This window comes from Erithacus rubecula (genome assembly GCF_903797595.1).
Source record: "Erithacus rubecula genome assembly, chromosome: 2".
Classification (NCBI taxonomy): Eukaryota; Metazoa; Chordata; class Aves; order Passeriformes; family Muscicapidae; genus Erithacus; species Erithacus rubecula.
Genome location: NC_136685.1, coordinates 5,730,654 through 5,744,294, shown reverse-complemented (window position 1 = coordinate 5,744,294; position 13,641 = coordinate 5,730,654). Strand labels below are relative to the sequence as shown.

Here is a 13,641-nt window from a genome sequence, read left to right as displayed (position 1 = left end):
CACTACATGAAACAAGCCTACTACTACAATTTAAAATTATTTTGCAATATTTAGAAGACTTGAGAAATAAAAGGAAGACATGACCAAAACCTATTTCATGCTTTAACAACCCAAAATGAAGCTGACAGCACTTAGTCATACTTCAAACAGAAAAGATGCATTTGTCAAAGCATGAGAAGTGACATAAAATGTCAGTAAATCCACTGTATGGGCAGAGACCAGAAGGAGGGAAGAGAAGGGGACTGATCTGCTTTAGCAGTGAGGATACAGTCTGAATCTGGGGCATCCAACACATTCAGGCTGCATGCAGCAATAATCCTGTCCACATTCTGCTTGTCCTTCAAACAGGCAAGAAGCAGCTTTGTGCTGCCCAACAGCCAAGGACAGTTTGTAGGTGGCACCACAGCAACAAGCTCTTTTCCTGCCCTCATCCCTCACACAGGATGAAGAGGGGACAAACTAACAAAATTAGCAAAAACAAACTAGCTAGAATGAGAACCTTCCTCCCAATTCTCTTCCAGTTGATGAAAATCAAAGGCTTTTATTTCTTTTTTAAAAAACAATTTATCTTCTCTAATAACATCTAACATTTGAAAAAGAAAACATGTTTATCTTCACTCACTTTAATCTGTCATATTCATTATGCTTTTATATTTCACACACGATGGCAAATCCAATGGATAACACATGCTCTTTCAACTTCAAATTTTAATCATTTCCAGATCAGCACAAATCATAATTTACCATCCATAGTCAGCATGGAGAGACTATATCCTGGCCACAGCTCAATTCTTAACAAACCACTGTGTATACATATGTCACCAAAAAGCCACCACAAATTAAACCACATAATGCATTCAGGTCAGATCCTCATTTACTGCATGAAATTATATTCATAACAGGAGAGTAAGATGATCCTTTCAGGAAGTAATAAATATTTAAGTACTGCACCAGATTTTTGCAACCATGTATGTAAAATTTGGTGCAACAGGTAGGACTGTCCACAGGAATTTGTGCTCTTTGACCACATTTCTGTCTTCTTTCAGACTTCTGTGCTCCATACCTTTCATGTGGGTCATGAGAAGTCAGCAATATTCATCCCTTGTCAGCATCCTCACTGTTCTTACCACTCCCAGAGGCAGTGGTTGCTGTCAGCAGCAAACAAATAAATCCATTTCTCAAGGGACTTTCCTCATTCACAAGGCCAAAGTCCAGCCCTGTTTGAGCTCATTTCCACCTCCCTCCAACAGGTCACCCACACCTTGCAGGTGTTAACAGCAACCAGGACAAGAAGGGGCATTTGAGTTTATTGCTGAGGCTTGGTACTTGCAACAGTCTGGTCAAAGTAGCATCCCACAGATCCTGCAGCATGATCCAACAACCTACTACAGCAGCAAATGAGAATGGTTTAGGAGGAGGCACCAAAAAAGGAAAAAGAATAAAAAGAAACCACCACCAAAACACTTTTTTGCAACAGCTTTTCCAGAAATAGCCTCTCAAACTACCACTACCTGTAAATTAACTTTTACAAAGAAACTATAATCAAATTGACCATGAAGAAAACACACAACTTTCACCTCTCTAACAATTAATGCCTTCCCATGATCTCACCACTGCAGCCTAAACATACCATCTTGAAGAAAAGTTCCCAAGATCAGCTCCATAACTGCACTCAGCTCCTGCACCAGGAAGGCAAGTTACCCCTGTTGTCATGAAACAAAAGTGATAATTTTCTTCTGCACAACTTCCTTTGTACTTCTCCAAACCCCTACACCTTCTTGAAAACTGACTGTACCCTGCAATTCAGGACATCCAGCCATGCCATCCACATATGAACAGCTGGAAAGTTAAAAATACCTGCAGCTGAGATGCCAGGATGGAAATAATTTTAAACAAAGTTTCTAAAAGCCAGAGCTGCAGAAGGCAAGAAAACACCCAACAAGTATGGTGATTAACACAGAAACATGTCACATCCAGCTTTGCTCTTCAGCAGGACAAACTGATGACACACAAACCAGCATAGAGCTGAGTCTGATGCTTTCTTCCTACACAGCACTTGAGAGCTAATTAAGAACATCAGCACAATAATCATCAAAGCACCACTTGAGGTCAAATTACTATTTATACAAGACTCAAAACCCAAAAATTACTTTGAACTAAACTACCAACAACCTGAAAATGTTAGACAAGTGAAAAGCACTTGTACAAACTTTCCCTTGGTAAGAGACCCTTATAGCACTGGACCAGTATCCCCTTAGGTTTTACAACATGGAAGTATCACAGTAAGATACACCAGATAGTTCTGGTTTGCAAAGAATTAATTTCACTTCAAAAGAGACAAGGAGTATCTACATTCATTTGGACTATATGGAAGTGTTACACCAAGGAGTTTGCAGAGTCACGAAAAATGCAGTGCCAGCAGCAGAGTCCAGGGTGAAGCAGAATTCCCCCTTCAAATAAAGCAGCTTGATCCCTGAAGAACCCACATCAGCACAGCCTGAGGATGCAGTTTTTCATGACAGATGAGCTGACTGAGCTGTGACCCCACTTTCCCAACTTTCTTATGACTGGAAGGGGTAGATTTAGGGGTCTTTTTATATTCATCCCACTAAAGCAGGTAACCATGGCTACAGACAACTTGGTGCACTGCAGAAGTCAAGAGTGACACAGAACACATAATGGAAGAGTACAAATCAAAAGAAATGTTTAAATAAGAATAGACAGCAAGCTTAAATTAAAAAAATCTTCAAAAGCATATTTTAAAAATGTCAGGACCTTGAATGTCTTCACATTAAAAAAACAAAAGATCATCCTGCTAGAAATACAACTGTTGTGTATTGCAGCCACTTCAGTAACAATGACCCAGCCACACCATGACAGTAAAATCAAGTCAATGCAGAAAACTCACCTTCACAAAATTGTCAGGGAACATGCCCCTTCTGCCATTTAACTCCCCTTCCAACCATCCTTCTTCTTCCAGTTTTTTCACATTCCTGATGATTTCCCCAACTCGGATTGTTAACTCATCATCATGCACTGCATCATAGTCATATTCCACAATATAGTCCACTAAAAAAGAAAAAAAAATGTATAATGAATACAATCCAGACTGGGAAATGCAACTTGAAAACCATGCACATTCAAAATGCAAACCTAAAAATGACTGCTGACAACAAACATTTCCCTCACAGCAATGCTCATTTGTGAACTGTGACAATCCCATGTATTTTTGAGAGGAAGAAACAACTGGTTAGCCCCCTATTAGGATAAAGGAAATTTAGGAATATGACACCAGGCCATATTTTGGTGGTGGTGGATAGGTTTTTGTTCATGTCTGGTGGAAGGAATTGCTTGCAATGATTTTTTTCCCCACCAAGTTCCAGCTGAAGATTTACCAATTATGAATCACTGCCCACAGGGCAAGTACTTCTTACTCAGTGCTCATATGGGGCCAAGAATCAGAGGTTGTGTGTATGGTACATACTTGCAATGCTTTGTTAATTCTCATACTTGAGCCTACTACTATGTCTGCAAAAAACTAATTGCTGCACACAGAGAATTTCTGCAGGTTTGAGCCAAGAAATGCAATACAGCCAGGAGGTGTATGATGGACAATATCATACAGCTTAAATTGCAAATATGTAAAAAGCACCTTCCTTCAGAGTCATTTGGTTTGCATGAAGTAGAATAGCAAGTGAGCTCTACTTTTGATACAATTAAGTTTACTCAGAGGAGCACAGCAGTGTATACACACACTTCTCCATCTGTTGCACAAGATCCATCAAAGTTGCTCACTGACAGCTTAAGGCTTCTTGGGCAATAAAACACCCATTTGTTCATCAAGAAATTCTGTTCTTGCCTGAAATTTTCACAAACCTCCAGCAATCAAATAATCTTCCCTCTCACTCAAATTCAGTCAAATATCCAGGCACTGCCAAATGTTAAAATACTGTCCTCACTGAAACCTCCCTCTCCTCTGCAGATCACAATGCATAAGAGCACAACAAGTTTAAAAGACATAAATGCTGAATGGTTGTAGAAGGTTTTTCCCAGGTAAATTTATTTTATCAGTGCATAATAATACCAAACAATTCATTAAAAAATGAAGGAATCAAATGGGAAGAAGCATTATTTCCTTGTCACTGAACTTACAGCTGCATTAAACCAATGTGTCATTCCAATCTGTGAACAGTTTTAATCACAAGTGCAGCTGCAGTTATTGTAATTAAGCCTTTATCCCTCTGCTGCCTATGGATGAAGCCAGAAAACCCTTATTAAAAAACAGAACTACCTGATGGTGCCATGAATGCAAGAGATGCTTGAATTACATGTCTGGCAAACTACTTTCTGAATGCACTTGTTGACAAAGGAACCAGTGACATAAATGTGAAGACTTAGTTTTGTTTCCTTCCTTTAACAAAAAAAAAAAAATTTTCTTGCTTCTTAACACAAGTCACCACCAGAGTTACCTGCCTGTGATATGCACCTGGAACTTCTAGCACACACTTTTTCTACTGCAGACATTTATTTCTGCCAAATGTACTCTTCTAAGCTTGTTTCAAAGCATCATATTCCCCCATTATTGCCTGCAGCAAGCAGAGTAGTTCTGTCTTGCTTCTGCATGGAATTGTCTCTTGAGTGGCTGACATAAAATATTGCCAAACATACAGGAAATTCTGGCAGTCACAAATCATAAAGACAACAGCCATTCATCACCTAAGAGTCTGGAAATGAAAACATCACCTTCCAACCAACTCAACCCAGCCATTCTGGAAACCTACACATGCAGAAAAATGTAAGAAATATCCATGCCACGTATTTCTCTCATGACACACTGTTTTGAAGCACATTAGCAGGTAGCATATTTCAATATACACACTATATTTCAATATACTACACTACAGCTTTACAAAGCTAAACATGGAAAATGGATCACAACAGAGTGTCACTCGTGACAAATGCTCACAGCAGTGGCTTGAATTGCCAAACACCTGGTCCTTTTTCCACAGCAGCAGTAGATAATCACACCCACACTGTGTCAACATGAACCAATTCTATTGAAAACTTATTTATTACCTTGGGAGAACATTTCTGTATTTGTGTTTGAAATACACAGCACATTCATTTGGTCACCTTTCCAGACTATAAAACATGAACTTGGTCATGCCAACAAGAAATAGAGAACCTGAACAACCTCCCAGTCATCATCCACGTGTCTTTATGCTCCAAATAGCAGTAAACAGACATCAGCTTCTTACACCTGAAATTTAGGTGCTGAATTTCCTCTTGTTTTATCAGTGGTACCCAAAGACACCCTCACTGTCATGGATACAAACCAGATGTGAATTCTGTTGCCTCATCTGTAAAGGGAGAAGGGATCATGAGGAATGTTAAAATAGTTTAATCCCATAGATTTTTTTTTCATATGATGGGAGAGCAACAGCAAGGAGCTACATATTCCATATCTTGCTACTACGTGGTCCTCAAGAAGAACACTTAGAAGTTTTGCTTTTCAATATTAGCAAGTAACACTAGTTGAATCATCCAGGTGATGGGCAAGAGACCTCTCTCCTCCCAGTCCAGATTAAATATATCTCTAAAACATCCTAAAGTATAATATTTACCCAAGTAAAAACAGAGTCCAGCGATGACAGAAAATGTTTTTAAGGAATCACAACTCCTTATAATAACACTAACTAGAAATTACATTAGTTTAATGATTATACTTAATGCTTGTACTAGCTCTGAATGCATCAGGTCCTCACATAAAAGCTTTACTCAAGAACAGATACACTGCAATCAGTCAGCAGTAAGGTGGACTCCAGTAATACAAGCTGGTCAAAACTTTTTTAAAAAATTCTCAACTGGTAGAAGGTGCAGCAGAAATCCTCAGCAACACAAGCTATCAAACCCACCTCTCTTATCTCCCTCTGCTTTTTACACAGCTTTCTCTGTTTCAAACCCCACTCAGATCAATTATCTGTAGCTTAAAGTCTGTAACAATCAAGTCTCAAATGAAAAATAGTCTCAAGGCTTAAGCAGGAACACTGCAAGGTTACTGTGCTTTTCCAGCACATCCAGAAACACCAAAGTTCACCTGAAAGGGACAGACAACTTTCTCCTGAGTTTTCAGAATATCTGCATACAAGGAAAGGCTGAAAAATCTGGGAAAAGTCTCAGAGATATCTCATGAATCAGGGTGTGGAAAAGACCAAGCAGTGCCCAATGAAAACACAAGAGGCAGTGGGACAAAATTAAACCAAACAAATGCCACTTAAACATATATAAACACACTCTGTCATCCAGCCATGACAGCTTTCCAACTCATTCAGGAAACCTTCCAGATGGCGTTTTTTGAATGTTCTGACCCATTTTCAGGGGCAATTAACTGATTAAAATCAATAGAGCTATTAAAAAAATTGACTGGACATCTTTGGAGGAGGGTGGCTCTGTGGGAGGGGGTCTGCCCAGCTCCTGCTTTTTAATAAGATGACAACCTCGCTAACAAAACAAGAATGAAAAAAATAGGTTGGACATTAGGAAGAAATTCTTCACTAAAGGGTGAAAAGAGTGATGAAATATTGGAATGGACAGCCCAGGGAGGTGTTTAAGGGAGCACTGGATGTGGCACTTAGTGCCATGGTCTGCTTGACATGACAGTGTTTGGTCATAGGTTGGATTTGATGATCTCAGAGGTCTCTTCCAACCTGACTGATTCTGTGATAAACAGATCAAACACATCAAAGCCAGTCAGCAGCTACAGACTACATTATCCCCACAGCACAAAGTGTCCTACCTAACACCTCTTTGACAAAATAGCTCCCACTGTCAGCCAAGACAGCAACACTGCCTGCACCAGGCATTCAATCACTGCTGGCACAGCTGGACTCCCCACTTGTCCAAACCTTACACAACCAGCTCTTCTGCCAACCCCACCCCAGTGCCAAGGCAGAGGCCAAGTCTCCCTACAAGCATGGCCACATTATACCCATCTTCTCTGATTTTAAACAAAGGATGCCTTCAGCTACTCAGGCTCTCTCCAAAGTTGCCTATTAGAGGTAACTAAGAGCCTCTGGTAGCCCTCAAACAGAAATCAAAACATAAATCAAGGAAGAGCAGAAAATATATCAAAACTCCAGTATGCCTGTGTCTTCAACAGAAACAGACACTCATCCAGCAAAGAGCACCATTTCACATTCTTGGTACATTGTTTGGGGTATAACAATGCTGTCAGAACCCAGCAGTAGCTGGGTTCTATAGTAGCCAAAAAAAGACAAAAACCAGATTTAAAATAAATCCCATTAAAAAAACACTTTAATAGCTCACACTTTTTTTTTTTTTTTTTTTTTTTTTTTTTTTTTTTTTTGTAAGAGGGAAGAGGGATTTATCAGATAGCTGAAATCCTTGCATATACTGGGAAGCCTTGCTGAAACTTGTTGCAGGCCAGGAGGGACAGAGTCCAAAGGGAAGCAGCAAGAATTGCTGCAGTACTCCATAAAGGTCTCTTCAGGCAGGTTTCAGGCCAGTTCAAAGTCATTTATTGGAACAATAGCCCTGGAAAGTCGTGTGACCTCCAGAAGTACCTTGCCAGCAGAACTGCAGTTACCTTAGAAACTGAGCTTTTGCTTTTTCCAATTTATCACAACAGACAGTTGCTAGATGCCTAAAACAAACTTCATAAGTACTGTTATTTCCACTTGTACATTTATCACATTAAACATCCAAAGTTCAGTCTCCTATAAAAGAAAGCCTAATGAATTTGTTATTATGTATGAATTACAAAGTGAAGAGTTACAAAACTATTTCATTTTATAGCAGACTAAGTTTACACTAGAAAAAAAGACCACAGAGGACACAATCTTACTCTTTTAACTACCATACTTTTCTTCACAGCTCTTTCAAAATCAGGTGCTGAACTTTAGGAGAATGATCCTTCCAACTGCTTTCTGACAAAAACATCTCTATCATTTAAGAGCTATAGGAATTCCACTGGTTTAATATTAATATAATAGTATATGTTCAGCCACTTAAGACAGACTTTAAACTGAAAGAGTAGCTCAGGTGTTTAAATGCTGAACAATGAAAACACCTCTGTAAGTGTTAAACATAAATAGTGGTTACAAGAATGTTTTCTTTCCACTTCAATACCATATAATTTCCTGTCACCCTGACCTGAGTCACTGATGACAACCCAGATGTTTAAATAGAAAGGCCTGACAGACTTCCCATTGCCCTTAAAATTCTAATTTCTGCTCCCAAAACTGTGGGTTTTGTCTCCAAAGCTCTGCTGTAAAGACACATGCACAAGGAGAGCACCAGGGTTTGGGTATCAAAGACAAATCTCTGCTGGACAGGAGCTCCCACTGCTCTGCAGCCAGCCTTCCTCCAGGCTTGGCACTCCTGCTTACAAATGACCAGAATAACCAGTTCCCCAAAGATCCAAGCATTCCTTTGGGATACAGATGTAGGTTTGCTCTTCCTCAATCTGAGTAGGGAAATGCCTCACCTCTCCCACTATCAGGGAAACCACTCTGAGCACTGGTCTTGGGCAAAAGTCCTTCCCTTTCTTTCACACCCCAATAACCTTCCAACTGAGAAGCAGTCAAGAGACTGAACCTTGAGCAGATGGAAACATTCAGTATTTGCCTACTTCCTTCTCATGGTGTCATATAAAGCTACATCACCAACAGAAAGTTGAGAAACCCAAAGAGTTGTTTTTCCAAGACATCTTAACCTAAGGATGTTGTGACCCCATGCTTTCTTCTGTGTGCATTCACCAGCCCCTTCCCCCTGGTCTCTGTTTAAATTAGCAGCTATTTACAATACTGGTGAGTCAGATACAGAAAACAACCCAAGAGAAAGCCTGTTTCTTGCAACTTTCTGCAAGTTTATCTACTTAAGATGTCTCACTGCAGGGTCAACTCAGATCAACCCCTGTATCCCTGTTACAGCCCAGATCAGGAGCACATTGCTCAGTGAAGCTCCAAACCACCCTCCTTTCTGGTGGTCCAGTTCAGCATGGAACAGTCTCAAAGTAATCTGGAATTTTCACTGAAACTATATTCAGGAATGCACCTAATGCACATTCATCTTTAACAGGCACTGTGTCCGTGGGACAAGACTAAAACTACAATGATATAAAATGTCCAAAACTTGAAATCTGAATATGGTCCCTCACCCAGCAATTTTCCCCTGTACATACACTCATATTGCCCCTCACCACTTGCTACTTTGCTCAAAGCCAGTATCTGCCATGAAACCACATCCAGACATAAACATTATTGTTACAAGGCCACTGGATTCCTGTCAACTCTGATGGTAAGGATGCAGTTCCATGCTATTAAGAAACTGAACAAATGTAATTAGCTAATGGAGACCATGCAGTCCACACATATTTAACAGTACAGTCACTAGTTTTCAGCCACACCACATGAAGAGCAGACATTTCACTGAGCTGAGCCATGCAGAGCCATCACATTCACCTTCCACGTGGAGGAACTCGCCAGCAGTTGCATCACAAGGGCTACTGCAAGCATTAAACACCACCAGTGAGATGTTTCCCCTCACAGTAGCTCAGAAGGAGGTCAGGTGCCTCCTGGGCAGTGACACATGGCAGAGCCATTTCTACCTGTGCCTCCTCCCAAGGGAGCCAGCTCCAGCCTGGCCAAACAGCTCTGTGCCAAAGCAGTCACACCTCCTCCTGCTCCTGAAGCTTCAGTCCCGTGTGCCAGCCAAGCAAACTCTGTTGCCACAAGGAGGGGATGTGGCAGAGGAGGCTCTCTGCAGTTTAACACCATGCTGACCTCATTTATGCAAATATTGACTTATGGTCTTATTTTAAGCAAAATACCCAGAGCCATGAGAATTATTTCATTAGTTTATAACAATACAACACAATGTATATGAAATAAAAATATTTTCATGTCATTCTGTGTACATTTTCTTTTAAGCATACACAACTAATTCCCAATTTGCTGTAAACTGTTTATTCCAGTCATGGATTATTTCAAAGACACAGAATCTAAATCTGTACAATTTATTAGTTCAGGTTGCTAGGCAAGCAAACAGTCCTTTCAAGCACTAAAGATTATTCCAACACATACAAACACACAGTGTTGGACCCAGCTGATTCTACACAAAACTAGCTCAGCTATGTCCACCCAGTCTCTGGAAATACCACAAACACCCTGCTGTCACCCACTGGGGACTCAGTTTGGATGCCTGAGGGTTTTCTTGTTTAAAGCAACTTCATGCTGAAGTGAGTATGAGCTGACTCTCTCTTCAACACACCCCATCTCAGAAGGGTCAGCAGGTTCAAAGCAGCATTAGATGGGTGAGGGCAATCAGACACTGCTGCAGTCAGGCTAAATTCCCAACAAGCCCCTTTTCACTTCCTCAGCACATGGGCTGACCAGTCAGAGCACCAGTCCCCATCTGAGCCAACATCAAATTAATCACAGAATATGCTGAGCTGGAAGGGAGCCACAGGGATCACTGAGTCCAGCTCCTGGCCCTGCACAGCAGCATCCCCAGGAGTCACAACAACACCCTGTGCCCAAGGGTGATGCCCAAACACTTCTTGAGCTCTGTCAGGCTGGTGCTGAGACCCCTTCCCTGGGGAGCCTGCTCCAGTGCCCAGCCACCCTCTGGGGGCAGAAATAAAAGTTTTTCTAATATCCAACCTAAAACTTCCCTGACACAACTTCAGGCCATTCTGGCTCCACAGAGCAGAGATCCATGTCTGCCCTCCCTCTTCACTCCATGAGGAAGCTCTAGACCACTATAAGGTCTCCCATCTTTCTCCAGGCTGAACAGGCCAAATGACCTCATATAGATTTCCTCTCCAGAGCCTGCACCATCTTGGCTGCCCTCCTTTGGATACTCTCCAGTGCTTTAGTATCTCTTTTACACAGTGGTGTCCACAACTGCACAATATTCAAGGTGAGGCCACCCCAGCACAGAGCAGAGCAGGACAATCCCCTCCCTGGCAATGCTGCAGTGCCTGATGTACCCCAGGACAAAGCACTGTGCCCAAACAACTCAGTCTTTCAGCTGCAGCTCCCATTCCTCTATCAGATGGCAAAAAAACTCAGGAATTTTAATATCAGTCTTCTCAATCAAAAAAATCATTTCACTGTTATCAAAAAAATATATAATTCTTCTGGAATAATTTATCTTAACTATCTCAAGTCACTACCAAAAGCTGTTGGATATGTGATGGTTTAAAAGATCTGTTAAAAACTTAGTAAGTATTCTCCAGTGTTTACATTGAGAGTATTTTAAACTGCTACAAAGACAGCAACTTTGCTTCCCCACACCTGAGGGCCAACAGCTTCCCATGTTGACTAAGTACTATGAGCTTAAAGGGAACAAAAGCTATCACTGCAAGAGAGGAAGGAACAAGCTGGCACAAAGGCAGTTCTGTTATTTTCCTGAAGTATGGGGTCTCACCACATTTTGTGCTTTCTAATGATAACAGCTACCTTATTGCACCATTGCAGTATATACTTTTTCCCAAGGTCTGTAATGACAGGATGGAGCACTGGTTTAAAGTGACAGAGGGGAAATTTAGGTTAGACCTCAGGATGGAACTCCTGCTGCCGAGGGTGGTTAGACAGCACCTGGGGCTGCCTGGGGACTGCACTGTCTGAGAGTTTGTGACTCATGTCAGTGGCATAGCAGTGAGAAGGTATTTTTGGGAGAAGTGTTTAGTGGTTGAAACTAATTTCAGTTTGGCTAACTTCTGCAGAATTTCCTGTCAGCTGTAAAGATTAAATCAAAGTGTAAGTAAAAAACTTCAGTGAGAGATATGAGAGATCTTGTGGACTATAAGAAATCAGCGAAAGTTACAGGATGTCTCTCAAAAAGAACATGCTAATGACAGGGATTTGTTTATTTATTTGTATGGTCTACAACAAAAAAAATCATAAAAGATATTTGTCCATGAATCACAGGAGAGCTTGGGTTGGAATGGACCTTTAAAGATCATCCATAGGCAGGGACACCTTCCACTAGACCCAGCTGCTCCAAGCCCCATCCAGCCTGGCCTTGAATACTTCCAGGAATGAAACATCTGCAGCTTCTCTGAGCAGCCTGTGACGAGGCAACTTGAATAGTTTCTTTTTCCTTCTTTTGTCCACCCTGCAGTATCTGCTATTTTTCCTTACTCCTTTTGTGGTTTGCTCCGTGCTGCATCACCCAGTTCTAGCACAAATATTTTCTGCTTAAAGCAACAATTCCTCTACACTCATAGCTTGCCTAAAATATAGAAAAATGAAAACAAAAATAGCAGTGTACCCTTGAGACAGTCTAAAGCCAGGAGACTTGGTTCTGTCAGCACAGAACTCGTCCATCTGGAGCTGCCCTGGATCCGCCTGGCATTTCTGGATTGGGTAAGGCAATGGTGCATTCTCCAAGATATGACTCACCATGCATTCTTAATAAAAAGTTTGTGTTGAATTTTACAGACCAGTAAGAATGCCTGAAATTATTAGGAAAATGAACAGCTGAAAACAGTTTAAAATGTAGGTTTTTCTCATCAAATTATTTCAACTAATGAGAAACTCATTACGTTCTAACAACCATCACTTCAAACATCAGTTCTTGTGCTGGCTCAGGTGCAATTAGCAAGAGAAGGAAACTGAACAGTATAGCAGAAACCCTGGCCAACAGCCTGCCCTGAGAGACACAAACCACATATGCCTCATTTTCCAACTCCAAGCTCCTGTAATTTTCTGGAGTGCATTATAGTGCTTAACAGTGTATAAGATAAAACACAGTTGAAAATTCAATGTTTGTCAATTTTCACTTACTAAAGCAAATTGTCTTCACACACACCCTTATAATTTTACAACTGTATGCTGTAGATGATAAGTCACCACTGCCAGCTAGATGGGAAGAAAAATGTTTTAGGGATACCTCACTGCAGATTTATCAACTCTAGAAGTATCCCATCACATCTCCTCCAGTATTATCAGAAATACTTGTCTTAAACTCAGTCATAAATTTAATAAACGTTACAATTTTGGATTTCATTTGCCCTCTCACTTCAAAATGCTGGGTTCTTCCATTTACAGCAGAAGACTAGAAATGGGAAATATTAGAATAAAATCACAACCACATCCAGGTATTTAATACTTTTTAAAAGGTCAAAATATTTCACAAGTGACACAAAACAGAAAGTGATGGTTTGTGCTACTTGCTATTTCCCTCAGCCTGAGCAGATCTCAGAGCAAGAAACCAGCCTGGAAATGAGAGGTGACACCTGCAGGAAAGGCAGAAATGCCTCCACGAGCAGAAGTGAAAAAATGCTACTAATTCACATTGCAGAGAAAACCAGGAATCTTTGAGGGCACAGGGAAATGTATGAAAAAAAAAAATACCACATTTTCTGAAGCCATGACTCAGACATTGTTCTATATATAGATGTATGCCTCTTCCTCCATTCCTTCCCTTAAGTTAATTTTATAACATCTATTTGGCAAAACATTCAAGGTGAGTCACAAAACACCAAATTACAAATTCTGCTGAAACAAAGTCATGCCAAAAAGCACTGAAGAACAAAAGAATCATACCTCATTTATATTTTGTTCAAATCCAAAGCAACAAATCAGCAGTGAAAGTACCTTGAGGTCAACACCC

The 13,641-nt window shown here is 40.7% G+C and overlaps 1 protein-coding gene across 1 annotated transcript in view; it reads right to left on the bottom strand.

Annotated features, from left to right (window-relative positions):
- Positions 1 to 13,641, bottom strand: part of CD2AP (CD2 associated protein) — a 75,014-nt gene that overhangs the window by 50,974 nt on the left and 10,399 nt on the right. Inside the window, exon 2 of the mRNA XM_079298435.1 lies at positions 2,909 to 3,069. Within this exon, the coding sequence (XP_079154561.1) occupies positions 2,909 to 3,069 (161 nt within the window). The remainder of the gene's footprint in view (positions 1 to 2,908; positions 3,070 to 13,641) is intronic.